Source organism: Stylophora pistillata, chromosome 2, assembly GCF_964205215.1.
Source record: "Stylophora pistillata chromosome 2, jaStyPist1.2, whole genome shotgun sequence".
Taxonomy (NCBI): domain Eukaryota; kingdom Metazoa; phylum Cnidaria; class Anthozoa; order Scleractinia; family Pocilloporidae; genus Stylophora; species Stylophora pistillata.
Genome location: NC_142520.1, coordinates 6,881,896 through 6,897,882, shown reverse-complemented (window position 1 = coordinate 6,897,882; position 15,987 = coordinate 6,881,896). Strand labels below are relative to the sequence as shown.

Sequence of the window (15,987 nt, the reverse complement as noted above, 5' to 3'; positions counted from 1 at the left end):
ATATTTTTTTTTCTTGCGTGATTACATAATAAAATGCCGTTTTGCATTAAGGATGCAGTACTTGGCCTTCGAGGGTAGTTTCTTTCAATTTCTTTCTCTTTTTTTAGCGGGGCTCCCACGTGCACTTCGCGTGGAATATTGTCAACCTCTTTTCGTTTGGTTGTCACGTGACTGACCGAGTGTACGTACGTACGTACGTGCCTAAGGGAGGGGTAATTCAGGCGAGTCTTGGCAAATGTACATATATGTTAGCATTAATATTACGAACTTGGGAGCTCCGCTTTTAGGCTTGGCTAAATCTATATATTATCTCAAACTACGCATTACTATTTTAACTATGGTATCCTTGGAAAAAATTGGTATAATGTTGAAACGCAGGCTGGTTATTAACAAAAACGTGTTTTCGAACTGAACTCTTTAGCCCGTTGAAGTGTAAATAGTCGATCATAACACGTCAACATAAATGACTCCTAAAAAGTTACTAGCGGAAAAAATTCCTGGTCCTTGGATTTCTTTAATAACAACTGCATGTAAATCAAGGCGGTAAAATTCATAAGATTGAGATTTTTCCTCTATTACTGCGAACGGCAAACGTGAAGTTGTGAAGTTTCAATTCGAAGAGAGTTGTTTTGCAGTATGTCATTTACAGCAAATTCTTCGTCTTGCTCTCAAAGCGTAACTCACATACTCTTTTTAAATTAACCTGCCGTATATAAAGGGGGAGGGGTGGGGAGGGGGTGAGGGTTGGGAGAGAGTTAAACCTCGTCTCTCCTATTTCTACTCTAAAACCTCAAGAAATTGCACTCTCTTTTAATGATCTTTTAAGCCAGGCTGAAACAAATTTGCAGCTGTCTCAGCTTAAAGCTGTGTCCTTTTATATATTTATAGTAAACTAAACGCTTTCCTTTACCTTTATTGCGTTTTGAATGATCGCTTCCATTGCATTTTAGTGATGCGCTAATTTTAATTCAAAGCCATCGAAACATTTGCGACGATAAAGAGTGCTACGTACCTCAGGATGAGAAAAAATTAAGTTTGAAAAAAACCTGGCTGAAGGGTAAAAATCTATTTCATTCCTTTGTTTTTAGTTATTTGGTAAACTATTTATCTTCACCAAGTATTGATTAATTTATTCATTATTAACAATTTTTTGCTATGGCAATATGAAGATGAGATGCTGTTTGCTGTTCGACCAGTAGTTTTATGTTTTGTTGAGGTTTCTTAACACGTACAATCAAAGTGACTTCATCCGTGTTATACAGTGGAATCCCGATTTCTCGAGCCTCCAGGAGAAAACGCAAATTGGTTCGAGTAATCGGGGGATCGAGAAATCAGGGGTTCGAGAAATCGGGGGTGAAATTACAAGTGAAGCAAATCCATGGGAAACAAGGTTTGGTTCGAAACATCGGGAGGTTCGAGAAACCGAGGGTTCGAGAAATCGGGATTCCACTGTACGAGCAAAAAAGATGTCGCGCAAGAAAAAAAATTGAGAATGGAAAACATTAAAACATTAGAGTGCGTGTTAAAATCAAGTCGAATACTAAGTATATGCAAAGAAGTCCAACACTACATGTTACAAGGTTTACTAACATGTCCCGTATATTGTAGGTTAATATAAGTTAAACAGAACAAATTAACCATTTTTATTAGCTTATGATTAAAATTATGTGAAAGACTCGCTGCTTTCAATATCAGCTTGCTGCTTAAACATACGATTGGGTAAAACTATTTATTTTTCATCAAAATAAGGTAATTGCATCTTGCCAAGAGCTTAAACAGCACTAAAAGCTGATGAATCTGAAGAGCTAGCTTACTATCGATTATATAAGTATCACACAAACGAATACTGTTTTTTGCGGATGATGATTGTCTCGTGAATAGCCGCAAGTACTATTCAACTAACCTTCTATAAATAGCTGTTACCTCCTTGTGGAGGATGTTGACAAATATCTAGCACCTCTTATTCTCAGCCTGCTTGATCCAGTTAATTAAGCTGAGCGTTTTTTCAGTTCAAATTCTATAGGAAAATTTGGGAAAATTCATCACCTGACGAGGAAATTCGGGGTTAAATTGCAGGCGAAAACCAATACCGTACGAATCGGGAAGCGATGAGTACGATATGGGTTTTCGAGTGCAATTTAACGCGGAATTCACGAGTCAGGTGATGAATTTTCCTTGGATCGCATCATTGAATAAAAATAGGAAAACAAGAAAACAGCAATAATTTTATTTGTTTTTTATCCTGAGCGCGCGCTACAGAAAGCCATTTCGAAGTCAACAGTCAGAACTGTCATTGCGTTAGCGAATAGTGAGCAACGTCAATGTGCACGTTTGAACCTCTGTAATCTTTTATTCGAACCTGGTTTTTATATTCGTTTTCAAACTTTTTAAACAAGCTTCACACCATCAAAGGATAATGATGGTATTTCGCTGAGTTTATAAGCCGTTTATTTTTAACATCTCTTTTTCAAATTTCCAAATAAATTACTCGAGAAGGAAAATAATGTACACGTTTTACCTCTGGTGGCAAAACTGAAATGAAGTAGGCAAGCGAAAGCACTGAAAGTTTAAAATCGCGATTGATCTAAGGTAAGTACCTTGAAGTGTAAATACGTGTATTGATTGATATCTTCTACCTTTAAAAACAAAGAAGTGTTTCATGAAAAGTCCCAACACTTCGATCTTTTTATCTGTAAAAATTCACTACAGACAACTGCCATTAGCAGTTAACGTTGGGATAAACATTTGACTGAAATTTGATGGAAATATTCACTGGAGAGTTGTTGAACGATACATTGGTGAACGGCTAACCTAGAGCTCTCGCTGTTAGACCATCACTGCCGTTATTCATAGCTTTTAATGTTATTTATTTATTTTTTTATGTTATTTATTTATTCTTTTATGTTATTTATGTTGGGGATAGCACAAAACTTCGACGCGTTATCCGTAATATTCCTTTAATTTTCGACCATCACAATTGAGAGTATGAACATGTCACGAGAAATCGGTTACCTAACGGTGAAAAACTGGGAAAGAAAACAAACAAAAGGACGAATAAACAAATGAATACCTAAAAACAAGTGTTAAATCGAAATCCTACTCACATTTTGTGCGAACCAAACAAAAAAAGGAAGAGTTTGCAGCCGCAAGAGCTCGTCGATAAGAACACGTGTTAGTAGCTACAGTCCAAAAAAATGTGACTAAACTGTACTTCGTGTATATGTACCAAAACGTAACGCAACAAGAAAAAACAACAAAGGAAAAACGTCACGGACTAAGTTCAACTAAACAATTTCTTTATTTTTTTATGTTATTTATGTTATTGTCATCTACTGATGGAAGTGCAAGGTTGATAACACAATGTAAATTTCTCGCAGAGGTAGTAGGTACGATTGAAAAGCCACCCAACTTGCTTGACATCCATCGTTGTTTTACGAGAAGATTATGGCTGTAGGTGGATATTGAACCCGGGTTGACGCGACCTGTTAGCTCGGAGATTGTTTTTTCTGGGCCAAGTTCACAAAATTTTCTCGCTTTCGCGTTGTCGCGAGCGAAAGAGGTTTTTCGTGCCCCTTCAAGAGTTTAAAGTTCAGTTCAAAACAGGGAAGAACCTCAGGCTCACTTTGAAAAACGCTTTTTTGTTTTTGGCTCTTTAAAAGGTGACAATGGTTTTGAAAACGCTTTAAACTGACTTAGTAACAAGACTTTGTAACAATTTGAAGATAGTTGTTATGCTTACGTAGATGCGAAACAATATCACTTAGCATCGTTTTTAACTCGCAATTCCACGCTAAATATCTCGCTTCCTTAACCAATCAGAATGCGAGATTGTATTCAATGATGCGATTCATTATAAGACTGCAGATTAACCGCCTTGACACCGCCGATATCACTCAGATTAACCTGTGAGCTCTTCCTTGTGGAGTTACCATTTTTTGTAAGTGGAAAAACGGTGCTCACTTTTCTTTTGAACCGCTCTCTAATCTGCAAATAGACGAGGAAAGTAATCAGAAAAAAAAGCACTTAAATGTTTATTCAAGCTTTCAATCAAATTATCCATACTACATGTCTTTTTTCCCATATCGAACTTACCTGGCTGTTTCGCGCACAGTGAAGAGCGAAAATCAGGAAACCCTGAAAAAAGGAGGATCGTTTTCAAGATCATAATATGCAATTGAACTTTACTACATTAAACTTTTTTTCTCAAATATCTTAGATAATTCCAATTCGATCTGAACAGTGGACAAGAATAGCCACCCAGTGGATGTCCATTGCTAAATCATTTACTTATTTATTTAGATATGTAAATAACTTTAAAGTTATGAGAATGAAAAACAAAAAAGAAAGAATGTTACCCGTTTATTGACTTTTTTTTTCCTTTTTTGCTTTATCCTCTGAGGTTTATTTTTTCATAATTCTTTGGCTAATGTTATCTGACCATGGCGACAATATTTAAACATGAAGTAATAAAGACAATCGGATGACTCTAAATATGATATAAGAGGATTGAAAACTAACCTGAGAAGAGTTGAGGATGGTGAAAATGTAAACGAAAGCTTTGTGTAACGGTGATAGGAGACCAAATAACCACGTGACACCCAGTAAGGGAATCATCACCACGCATGCCCTAATGCCAATTCTGAAGGCGGATAGAAAGGTAAAATATGGGGTTTTTAAAATTAAATTCCATTTTTCCTCAAAATAATTTCTGGTTGTCAGAAATCCTTATGCTTTACTGACATCAACTAACAACTGAGGAAGATGGGTGAATATCATTAAAAATCTAATTCAGAATTTGATTTTGTTAAAATCTCAGACTGAAACTGTCTTTTTTTATCATACTGTTAAAACTCTATCTCACCGAATTTGCTGAATTTGTTTGTCTCCTATTGGCTGCATTCTGGTCATCTCCCTTATCACTCGTGCGAGAATCAAAATGTTGATCTAAAGGAGAGGATTTAAATATAGTTTTGTATTTAGTGTTGCTGTTGAACACAAATTCTTAAACCAGAATCACAAATACCAATGCGAAAAGAAAATAAATATCCGAAACTTACAACTTCAATAATAATCACAAATGCAACAAATATCCAGATCAAATTTTTAGTTGAGGATATCCAACAGCTAAAGAAAAAAAGACAAAGGAAAAAGAGAGACAGTACTGCTGGATTGCAGGTTCACAATATTTCCAATCACTCATGCGTCTGAAATTGATATTCACACATAGAAACTGTGGGTCGGAGGCTAGCCTAAATGGACGAAGAAAATATGATAAGGAAATATAGGTCAAATTAATTAAGACGATGATGAAGAGGGGAAAAATAAACAAATAAAGCGAAGCAATAGTCAATACTTGAACAAGTAGACCTAAAAAAAAAACACAGGAATATTGAGGAGAATGAAACTGAACATTTTATGCCTCTTACTATTCATCACTGGTATAGTTTTGTATCCCATCCTTTTTAGCAGCGATGCTCAATGAAATGGCTACCATAATGACTGGCAAACCTATTATGAAATTTTTACGTTAATAATTATGATACAGTCTGGTGGCAAAATAATCCCCAACAATGTATGATGAGTACTACTGTAGAACCAAAATACCCCATGACATGATGTGATACATTTGCATCTTTGTGTTGATGTTGTAAACTTTCACAACAAACAGGTAGAGATAAATTCCCTCGACGAGCATCCAACAGAAAGCAGCCATCAGGAAATACTGCATAAGAGCTGCCACTGTGACACAAACAGCCTGCAATAGCAAAGGGGTAAAGACCAAAGAATTAATTTGTCTTTTTCAAGTTTCCTTCAAGAATGATGTATTTGAATGAATTCCGCGAATGGTGGAGAGCCTCTTACCGTATTTTCTGTAGCGTTTATTCCAGCCAGAAAGATAATTTGTCCAGCTCCAAGGGAAACAGAAAGACTAAGTCGTATTTGAGACAGAGGTTGTCGGACATCTCTTTTGAAAATGAAATAAGATATTAATGTTAATGTGAATTCAGACGCTAAGCAAAGCACGAGAAAAAGCTCGAGGAACCAATAGAAACGCAAAGGAAGGGCAATGCTAAGCAAATCTAGTAATCATTAAAAGAATGAGCAACAAACCAACGAATGAACACTGTAAATCGAACGTACTATGAATAATGACTCGTGCTCGGCTGAATAATGTCAATATCGCAGGGTGTCAATGTATGAACTTTATGTGTTCATATTTCTATTTACTTTCGGGCTAGTTTATATTTATAAAATTCATATCTAATTTATGATATAATCATGCCTACATATATATATTTATATCTTTTTCTTAAATTTAGATGTTCTTAAGTTTCTCCAATACTTGTATATAGATAATTCTAGTATTTCTTAGCTTATCGAGCGTTTTTAACATGAGCCTCTGGCTCGGAAGATTGCGCAAGCACCTCCCACGTTTTGGACATTAAATAAAGCATTACATTACATTACAATGACTCATGAATTTTGCAACATACAGAGAGTACAAAGTTCCAAGGAAATTGTAAAGAACATCGTCCATAATTTATTGTTGTTTTTATCTCTAAAATTGTTTTCCAGCGACTGAAAGAAAAATACGGTTGACAGTCTCTTCATATGCTTCAAACCTTTGAGGGATCTGATGTTTTTTTGCACGTACAGACCTGATTTATCTAACGTAGTCAAATTGATCCAATAATATAGATCGCAGGGTGTTTAGAAACAGTACTTACGTAAAGAAAAAATACAAGGCTATCGTCAAAAGCATTCCGATGACAGAAAGACTTAATCCTGCATAGGTGATGATCTCCAGAATAGTTAGGTCCTTAGTGGAGAGCTGTAGCAAAAGTTGAAACGAACAACAGATCAATTGACACAACACCCTTATTACTACTCAGGATACAAAATACAACAAAAAGAAGAAAAAATTACCTCTGGACCATCGCTAAAATCGACTAAGACAGCAAAATGAGTCAAATGATTGCATCTGCAAACTGTTTCTTCTGCGTTGCTCATCGATGAATCTATATGACAACCGTTCCCTGAGAACCCATCTAGACTGAAATTTTGAATAAAAATTCGGAGTTTCAAACTTCAATTAGAGTGTCAACTCCCTTGGAATTGATATTTAATGACTAAAGTTAGCAGTTAAGCGATTCTTGTCTTTAAAAATACTATAGTTGTAGTCAGGCATGATAATAAATAAAAATTTTGTTGTCACTGACTAAAAAACTTTGTGTGAGGAAGTTTCGCTTAAAATACTATAACCTTCTTCAGCAATAAAATGGCTACGAAAGCAAATGAGTGCTTTAAAAAGAGCCGCAGAAACGTCACTTAGGATTGCCAAGGGCCTTGTAAATGTCAGGAAAGTAAATGTGTTCATTAATGGCATTCGGTTCACAAATTGAGTGCCACGCTTCTAAAACCATAGTTAGTAGAGGGGACTAACTATGCTAAAACTAATCTTTGCGACCATTAGGAACAGCGGTCAATGATCTTGACGTCCTCAAGGTCATAATCATGATTGTACTTTATACAATGTTGGATTAATAGATAATTTCTATCTCCCGTAAAAAAATCGCTCTCTTGTGTTCTCTAATTCTGGATCTTAAGGCTCTTGATGTTTGACCGATATAAACTTTGTCACAATCTTTACAACTGATTTTATAGATCACTCCTGTTAATAAGTCTTTACTAAATTTGTCTTCAGGTTCTTTCAAAAAGGAGCCAACGGTCGTTACGGGTTTCTGAGCAACATTGATATTGAATTGATTTAAAGCTCTTGCAATTTTTTGGCAAATTCCTTGAAGTTATGGCAGGGTGACAAAACCTCTTTTGGTTTGAGGCTGATTTGTAGACCCAGTAATGCTTTGGCAGCTTCTAATTAACAAATGGTAAACACCACAGTGTACACTATTGAGTTATGGATGCACTTGGGAGGTTTGCTAAGCACGAAAGAAGCTAGAGTCGCTCTCGGCTATCGCCTCGAGCGACTTCTACGCTTCTTTCGTGCTTAGCAACCTCCCGCGAGTATCCATAACTCAATAGTGTACGCTGTGGGGTTTACCATTTGTTATATTACATAACATTGATGAATTGTAGCTAAAGAGTTCCCTTTTATTTAACAAATCTTTCGTGACCAGAAAAAACAAGCGCGCACGGAAAAATAGTCTGCATTTGCTCACGTCAGCAGCGTACACCCATGGGCAAATGGAGGACGCTAAATTTACCAATCAGAGCGCGCGCTTTACTTTGGTTATGTTATAATTATAGTTCCATCGGGATTTCTCGCTGTCACGGTGTCCAGAAATGCGATGGATCCGTCTTTTTCTTCCTCCACTGTAAATCTGATGTGTTGATTAACTGACTTAAGGTGGGAGTGGAACTCTGTAAGATGTTCACTAATAATGCAGAGATGCCTATCGTCAACATATCTATACTACCACTTAGGAGGGTGGGGTGCGGTTACTAAAGCTCTCTCTCCGACGTGTTCCAGAGCCAAATTTGCCAAAATTGCGCTCACAAGTGAGCCCATTGGGCAGCCATATATGTGTTTGTAGAAAGTGCCATCAAAGATGAAGTAGTTGTTAGCGATTTTTGTCTCTTGATTATTTTTTCCAGTTCTTGAGAACTTAATGATCAGACTCCACCTTTAGTTGTCCAAAACATTAGTTATTGTCGCTGAAAATGTTCTTAGAAATTCAGGCTTACTCACACTCTGAATAACCGTTCAATTGATAATTTTCAAATTGTCTACTTAAATTTAACTCTAGATAGCAAATAATTCAGAAAAAAATGGATTATGGCTATGTTTTTACCTGTTGCTGAAGCCACTCCAAAACATGCAATGCTTCTCTCCGTCATCGACCTAAAAATATATTTTATTTCTTTTGAATCAACCCAGCAAAACAAGGACGGACTGAACTAAACATTCAGCGTTCTTGCTGTTACCTCCAGGTTTTTGAATTTCAAGATGACATCCTGTTGTAATTTTTCAGGTTTAGGATCCATAGCTGCCGTCATTATCCTGGTGTTCACATACCTGTAAAGAAAATTGTGTTCTAGAATCCCTCAAATTATTTATTAACTATATGCGCTCATCGGATTTTGAATGAACTTTGGAAAATGACACACTGACTATGAAACAGTTTTGAGATTATCCTAACCGTAAATATTACCTTGAATTGTCATTTTCATTCCCGAGGAGTTGATTTGTCTTGAGTAATTCATGAAGTTCTTTGTAGACGCACCCTATTACCACTGATCCTGATGAGTAAAGGAAGAAAAAAAACAAACAAGGAGAAAAACTTCTCAGATTAGATAGCGTTATTCAAATTGTGAAACATTGAACCCCCCAAAAAAGGAAAGGTTACGCTGGTCAATAAACCACTCTTAGAAGTTATGAAAGGCAAATTAAAGGCAAAGAAGGATAACTTTAAAGGTAAAACAAACCATTTTCCGCGAAATTTACAGAGGAAATATTAATGCTGGCTTGCCATTCTTTCTCCTCGAGAGCGAAGTCGGTCGAATTTTGGCGGTAACCTTTCTGAATACTCAAAACTGTCGGAAGAAGGAGAAAAATAGTTAGCGATTACTTGGATTTAGAAAATTAAAGGAACATAATGCAAACAGTTGCGTTTCTCAATAAACTTGAATGTGTACATTATCATTGTGTTTTAATAACTAGTAATTAATACCCCACAATACACCAGCAAAACATGTTTTAGTTAAACTAAATGAAAATTAGAAACTGAGAACTGAAAACCTAAATTTTCCATAGGATTCGAGTAATCGCTAACTTGCGACCGTGTTTAACAAAACAACTTTATAAAAAAAAACACATCCGATTAGGCTTTGGTGTAAACGAGGCATGAAAACAAAACAAACTGTGCCACAGAAACTAATCAAATATAGGAAAGATCATTTATTTAAATTTCTCTAAATATCCAACTTGCGGAAACAGAACCGATATGTTAACACCTTTTAAAATTAGGTTTCTAACGCTATTCGTAGATCAAAGACCGATGATAGATTTATACCCCCCTACGCTCCTTAAAAGTCATATTCACTAGTATGACTCAGGTAGCAGTGAAACCATTCGTTCAGTGAATATATTGGTGATTGACAAATTGTAATGAACCTTAATAAAGGTCATACTTCAACCTACCCATATTCTGCCCTATGATCTTTTTTGAAGGCTCCTTTCCACTCAGATGGTATTTACCGTAATTAAGAGCAAATTCCTCGAAGGCAACTGCCACTCTAAAGACGGATTCTCTTATTGTTTTAATCTTTCCTATACCGAGTTCGTCTTTACTGGATTCCGAAATGTTCATATACTTATCACTGAAGTCTTCAAACAAAGTTATCGCCTCCTGCAAAAGAATACTCTTCATCAACATTACATAGAATTCAAGTGTATTAGCTTCCAAAAGAGTAAAAAAAAAGGGGAAAAATTGTGTAAAAGATTACATTCCCTCAAGTTCTCTCTCTAGAAAAATAATATATATTATCACCACAAGAAGCTGAGGCCGGCGTCACGGTCAGTGGACTCGGGCGAAAACAGGCTAGTATTATGAGGATCGTTTCGTCGCTCAGCTTAGTCACCTTCCGGTTTTTTTTTTTTTTTTCTAAGCTACTCCCCTATTGAGAGAATGTCATTTAACAGGTCTCTGTGTCCTTTTACCTGGAACAAGCTACTCCTCTATTAAGAGAATGTCGTTTAACAGGTCTCTGTGTCTTTTTACCTGGAACAAGCTACTCCTCTATTAAGAGAATGTCATTTAACAGGTTTCTGTGTCTTTTTCATTTAGAAGTAACTCCCCCTGTATTTTCAAGCCTAATTCTCTAGCTCTAGGGCCTGATTTGTTTCTTCGTGTTAGCGATTAATCTTAATAGCAATAGTCCCATAGCAACAGAATGTCCTAATTAGAAGGTGCAAAAGTCATTAATTAATTCAATACCTGCATGGAGCTGTTTCTGCGGATTTCAATTCGACTAAATTTAGAAACAGATTCTTTTACCTAGGATGAAAAAAGTTATTAAAGTTGTCGAACTAATAATAAAGGCTTCGATAAAAGCATCTAAAACGACATCTACAACTAACAATACATACCAGGTTCTCAATGCTTTCCAACGGCGATAACGGCGTTGGTGGTGATGATGATGACAGTAATAACGGTGACGACGACGACGATGGTGTTGATGATGGTGATGGCAGCAATAACGATAACGATTTCGGTAATGGTGAATGGAAAGGGACTACGTGAAAGTGATAGCCATGGTTAAAATAGATTCAAGTAAATCGTAATGCTACGATAAAGCTCGAGGAGAAAATGCGAGAAATCTATATAGTAAAATTTTATTCAGTGGTCTTGATTATATCTCGTAGAAAAAATTTTGACACTGTTTTTATATTCTCTTGATGGAAGAGGAAATAAACAGTTTATATGCTTTTGAGTCGGAATTATTATTATTATCATATTTACTAATATTATTATCACTTTCACCATTAGTTGCTTGTATATCTGCTACGATGATAAGAGGTGTGTGCGCTCTGATTGGTCAAGTATTGCGTCATATCCAGCTATAATCGCCTCGTGCGACTCACGCAAGATGATTGTGGTATTTAACGAGGGCGAAAGTGATAAAATGGAATTTATAGGAGGTTGAAAAGATCAATATATTTACAATTTTGTCGCCGATTCTAGATACAGTACGAGTAATCAAAACAATTGCAACGGAAGGTTTTACACATCAAAACGAATTTGTACAACAAAATTTGAAAGTATCTTAGTCATTACACGTTAAAACAATTATTCAGCTAAGGCTCAATGAATATTATTGAAGAATCTCCTCTCTTACGTCTCGGGGATTATTCAACAAATTGATTACTATAATCCTCCTAATCATCATCGTCATCATCATTATTGTTATCATTGCTATTATTATTATAATTGTTATTATTATCATTATCATCATCATCATTATTATTACTATTTATATTATTACTATTATTATAATCGTTATCATTATTATATTTGTCATCATCTTTTGTTCGGTGGCACTCACTACGAACATGGAAGTTTTATTTACCTTGTAAAGTTGGAATTTGAGTTGTGATAGCTTGGACTCTTGTGACCGTGGCAGTTTTAACGACATTAGAAGTGTATAAAGCTGATGTGATACAGTCAGTACTGAACCATTTGGAGGCCTTGCATTGGTCACCTCTGTCACACTTGAAATGAAAGTTTCCCATGCTGCATTGCATCCTAACGTGTTGATAACATGAACCATTCCCACCTTGGCAGATCTGCTTGGTTAATCTATTCCTGAACCCATTCCTTGTCATGCTACATGTCTGAGCACGACACGTCTGTTCACAAGTATTCCCGTTGCATTGCATATTGCATTTATCTAACTGCCCGTTGCAACGCTGGATACAGTTTTCACCGCTGCATTGTATATTGCAATCCTCCTTCTCATTGCTATCCTGATCACACTCTTCCCTGCTGACTGTCATATTGCTACTTTTTACCTGCCCTTTGCAACGCTGAACACCGTTTATCCCGCTACATGTAAGATTGCATTCTTTAGCATGCCCTTTGCAACGCTGATCACACCTTGTCCCGCTGCAACGCAAAATGCAATAATCTGCTCCGTTACAATGCTGTTTACACTTTTCTCTCCCACTGCAACTCATATTGCATCCTTTCACTTGCCCTGTGCAGCGCTGAGTACAATTTTTCCCACTGCAATGCATATTGCAGCCTTCTTTCTTGTTGCAATACTGATCACACTCTTCCCCACTGCATGTCATATTGCATCCTCTTCCTTGAACGTTGCAACGCTGAGTACACTTTTTCCCGGAACACTGCATATTGCAATATTCTTTCCCGCTGCATTTCTGATCACATTCTTCCTCGCTGCATGTCATATTGCATCCTCGTCCTTGCCCGTTGCAACGCTGAGTACACTTTTTCCCGGAACACTCCATATTGCTATATTCTTTCCCGCTGCATTGCTGATCACACTCTCCCCCATTGCATACGACTTTACGTACCAGGCTGCAATTATAATTACCACGTTTGCAAATATGCATATGCTTGTTTGAATCGTCATTCGTTGCGCAGTCTATTGTACACGTGTCGTTACTTTCGCTGCATTCATGATGACTCAACCCAAAGCCTGACAAATATTTATGATAGTGAAAGTGAGAAAAGTGACATACTGATTTCCCTGAGCCAATCCCTAGCGATCACAGCTGTTAGATAAATTCTACATCGAATACGCCCTAACACTTCCACCACATAACAATGCAGAAATATCTAGTTCATGCCATACCTCATCCTTTTTAAACGACAAACATCTAGGCATGTGATCAATGAATTTACAGCTTACATCAATCCGGTTTCTTCATCATCTAACGTTGCGTAATTGACTTTCTACAAAGATGGGAATTTTTCATCCCTTTTTGTCTAAGCCTTCCTTAGACAAGTGGCTCTTATTCGTAACTATGTTATGGGTCAAACATGTTGCTTTGTTTCGTGTATTATCGTCATGCATTAAGGTATACGCCCCTATAGAGCTTATACACATATAAGTGCCCCGATCAGTTCAGTCAGTGAGGTTTACCTAAAGCCTTTTTCAGCATAGTTTTTGAGAAAATGAACTAAGCATGACTGTTTTGAGTTAAAACCTGGCTTTGGAGAACGGTGTCGACCTCTCGATTGTCGTTTAATAAACTTATGATTGTGTATATGTTAACACTTCGATCGAAAGTGGACGGGAAAGGAAGCGAATCCGTATTTTTTAATTTAAAGTTGGCTCCAGAACGTTTTTCTAAACAGCTACTGGTTCGGCAATATTTCCGTTTACGTGGCGAGCGGAGAGCTAATAATTCGTATCAACCTTCCATTTACCCTTTCCAGAATTATCCTCACTTTGAATTCAAACATCGGGTTAGAATTACACCTTCTCAATTATATCCTTTGCGGGAGAGCTTCACATCAACACGATATATCTTAATTTAACTAGGCTTTAAGTCTATGGCTCAGGAATGGTTTGAGGCTCTTGTTTCCCAAGGAACCCCCCACGAAATGGTTGTCTTGTTTTGCGGAAGGACACTGGTCTGTCTAGCTGTAAAACATAACAAACTAGTCTAAAAACTCTTTAGCCTCTATCAGTTTCCGATTCTTCTTTCCTTCCGCATCATTGCTATTTGGAGGACCACAGGTTCGAGTCGTGTCTCGAAATATACTACTCTTTGCTACTTATATTACACAGAATCGCGTCTTTAAAAGAGCATTGATACTCACTCGGTAAAGATAATAATAGCAGTGTGGAAGCCCATATCTGAGAACTTTTTGTCATCATCTTCTTTGTCAGTTACGTCTTTGTCAGTATCACGTTCGTAGAAAAAAGAATATTTTTTCCAATTTGTACATGCTGTTGATCAGAGCAATATTTTCTTCTCAGAAATATTTCAGCTTGCGTTTTTCTGTGCCAGAGAGAGCCGTTAATTGAAAGTATATTATGCAAATTATTGACGTCGATCCGCTCTTTCTGCTGAAATTTAGTCGCGGTTCGGTTTCGAACCTGTTTCACACTCTAGTGAAACAAATTTGACAGGTATAAAATTACCATTTTTAGAAACTGTTTCATTCAAATTATCACAACTCTTTCAATAGGCTAGCATGACATTAACAATAACAGGGCGAAAAACATTGTATTTATGTTAATAACATAGCCTTAGGCTAGGACTTTAACTTGGCGGCAATGGTAAGTATTCGTTTTAATCTTACTATCGATTATTGTCCGTTGAGAGTCCTTGTTGATTAAACCTGTCAACAGCCTTTAGAGTCTTTCTGAAGCGCTGGCACCACAAGGTTTTTCTCGAACCAAACACGCCACCCTTGAGATTAGTCTCCTTGCTAACTGGTGCAGAACGGTATAATACACTGCAGCTGTTTTTGCCACGCACCACAAAGTGTGACTGATAATACCCTCTTTCATGTGATAGCAAGCATTATAGTTTTATTAGGTGTCCACGTTTACAATTGACGGATTCATGTTTTGCATCCCTAGATACGAAAGCTCCCTGTCTTCGTTGAATGGACGCTAATCATTTAGTTAACAACGAAGTATTGTTAATTTTAGACTGCGTGGATATGATCTCGAGTCACCCAGAATACAGCAAACTGTATTGATTTTTGTGTGAGGCCAGATTGTGTCTAAACAATTCATCTATTAATGAATTGATAACATGCTCACGACGATAAAAACGAACAAACAAAATGAAAAAAAACAAGTGCAAATAAACAGCTTAAGCCGCTCTCTGTCGAAGTTATAATTATCGCCCAAAGAAGACTGCAGCACACAGACCAAAATATCACAATTTACATGGAAAGTGACTACATCATAAAACAAAACAAAAAAAAACCAACAAAAAAACAATTTTCGTCATTAATATTTGGAAGTGTATTCTTACGATAACTACCTGTAAGCTAATTGTAATAGTTTTCCCATTTGTTGTTTCCTCCAAAATTGACGGGTTAATAACTACATGTAGTAGCTGAAAGGCACTTTTTCATTTTCATTCCCCTATTTCACACGTACTACGTGCTCGCAAGGTTTCTCTAAGTGTTGGAGAAAATATTTTAGAAAAAAAGGGAATTAAATTAATTAAGACAATATTGGTGCAGTTTGACTATTTTTGCGAAAAGAAAACTCTTCGACACGAATACAAAAAGTTTCATTGATGTTTCTACTCCTGGTTTGACTGGTGTTAGGAGATTCTCTTGCTGGTATAGCGTAAATTTTCCTTCACAATGAATGTGACTGACATCTGTTCTTGGGCATTGAAAAGATTGATAAATCTTTGTTGGTAAAACTAAACCTCGTGCTGTAGGCATAGTTGTTCCAGACAGGTAGCTCATTCTCTTGGCGATTTTCAAAGGCGCACAAATCGAAACTTTGATTCTAAGATAAATT

The 15,987-nt window shown here is 36.7% G+C and overlaps 1 protein-coding gene across 4 annotated transcripts; it reads right to left on the bottom strand.

Annotated features, from left to right (window-relative positions):
* Positions 1-1,046: 1,046 nt before the first annotated feature.
* LOC111345299 (adhesion G protein-coupled receptor L4) lies at positions 1,047-14,745 on the bottom strand. 4 transcript variants are annotated; one of them, XR_015996097.1, is made up of 20 exons: positions 14,313-14,665; positions 12,091-13,182; positions 11,111-11,256; positions 10,959-11,018; positions 10,163-10,370; positions 9,448-9,555; positions 9,174-9,261; positions 8,947-9,037; positions 8,814-8,863; positions 6,928-7,054; positions 6,729-6,832; positions 5,863-5,965; positions 5,605-5,755; positions 5,427-5,508; positions 5,058-5,124; positions 4,862-4,944; positions 4,519-4,639; positions 4,093-4,134; positions 3,105-3,984; positions 1,047-3,026 (listed from the first exon to the last, which is right to left on the bottom strand). XR_015996097.1 is itself a non-coding variant. In XM_088747208.1 (19 exons), the coding sequence occupies exons 1-19, from the start codon at positions 14,368-14,370 to the stop codon at positions 3,835-3,837; spliced, it is 2,931 nt and encodes a 976-aa protein (XP_088603334.1). In that variant the 5' UTR covers positions 14,371-14,665; the 3' UTR covers positions 1,047-3,834. The 4 variants fall into 4 exon arrangements, 2 of the variants coding, with proteins under 2 accessions (XP_088603334.1, XP_088603335.1); XM_088747208.1 differs by having other exon boundaries at positions 1,047-3,984; XR_015996098.1 differs by lacking the exons at positions 1,047-3,026; positions 3,105-3,984; positions 4,093-4,134; positions 5,427-5,508 and having other exon boundaries at positions 4,587-4,639; positions 14,313-14,744.
* Positions 14,746-15,987: the final 1,242 nt, after the last annotated feature.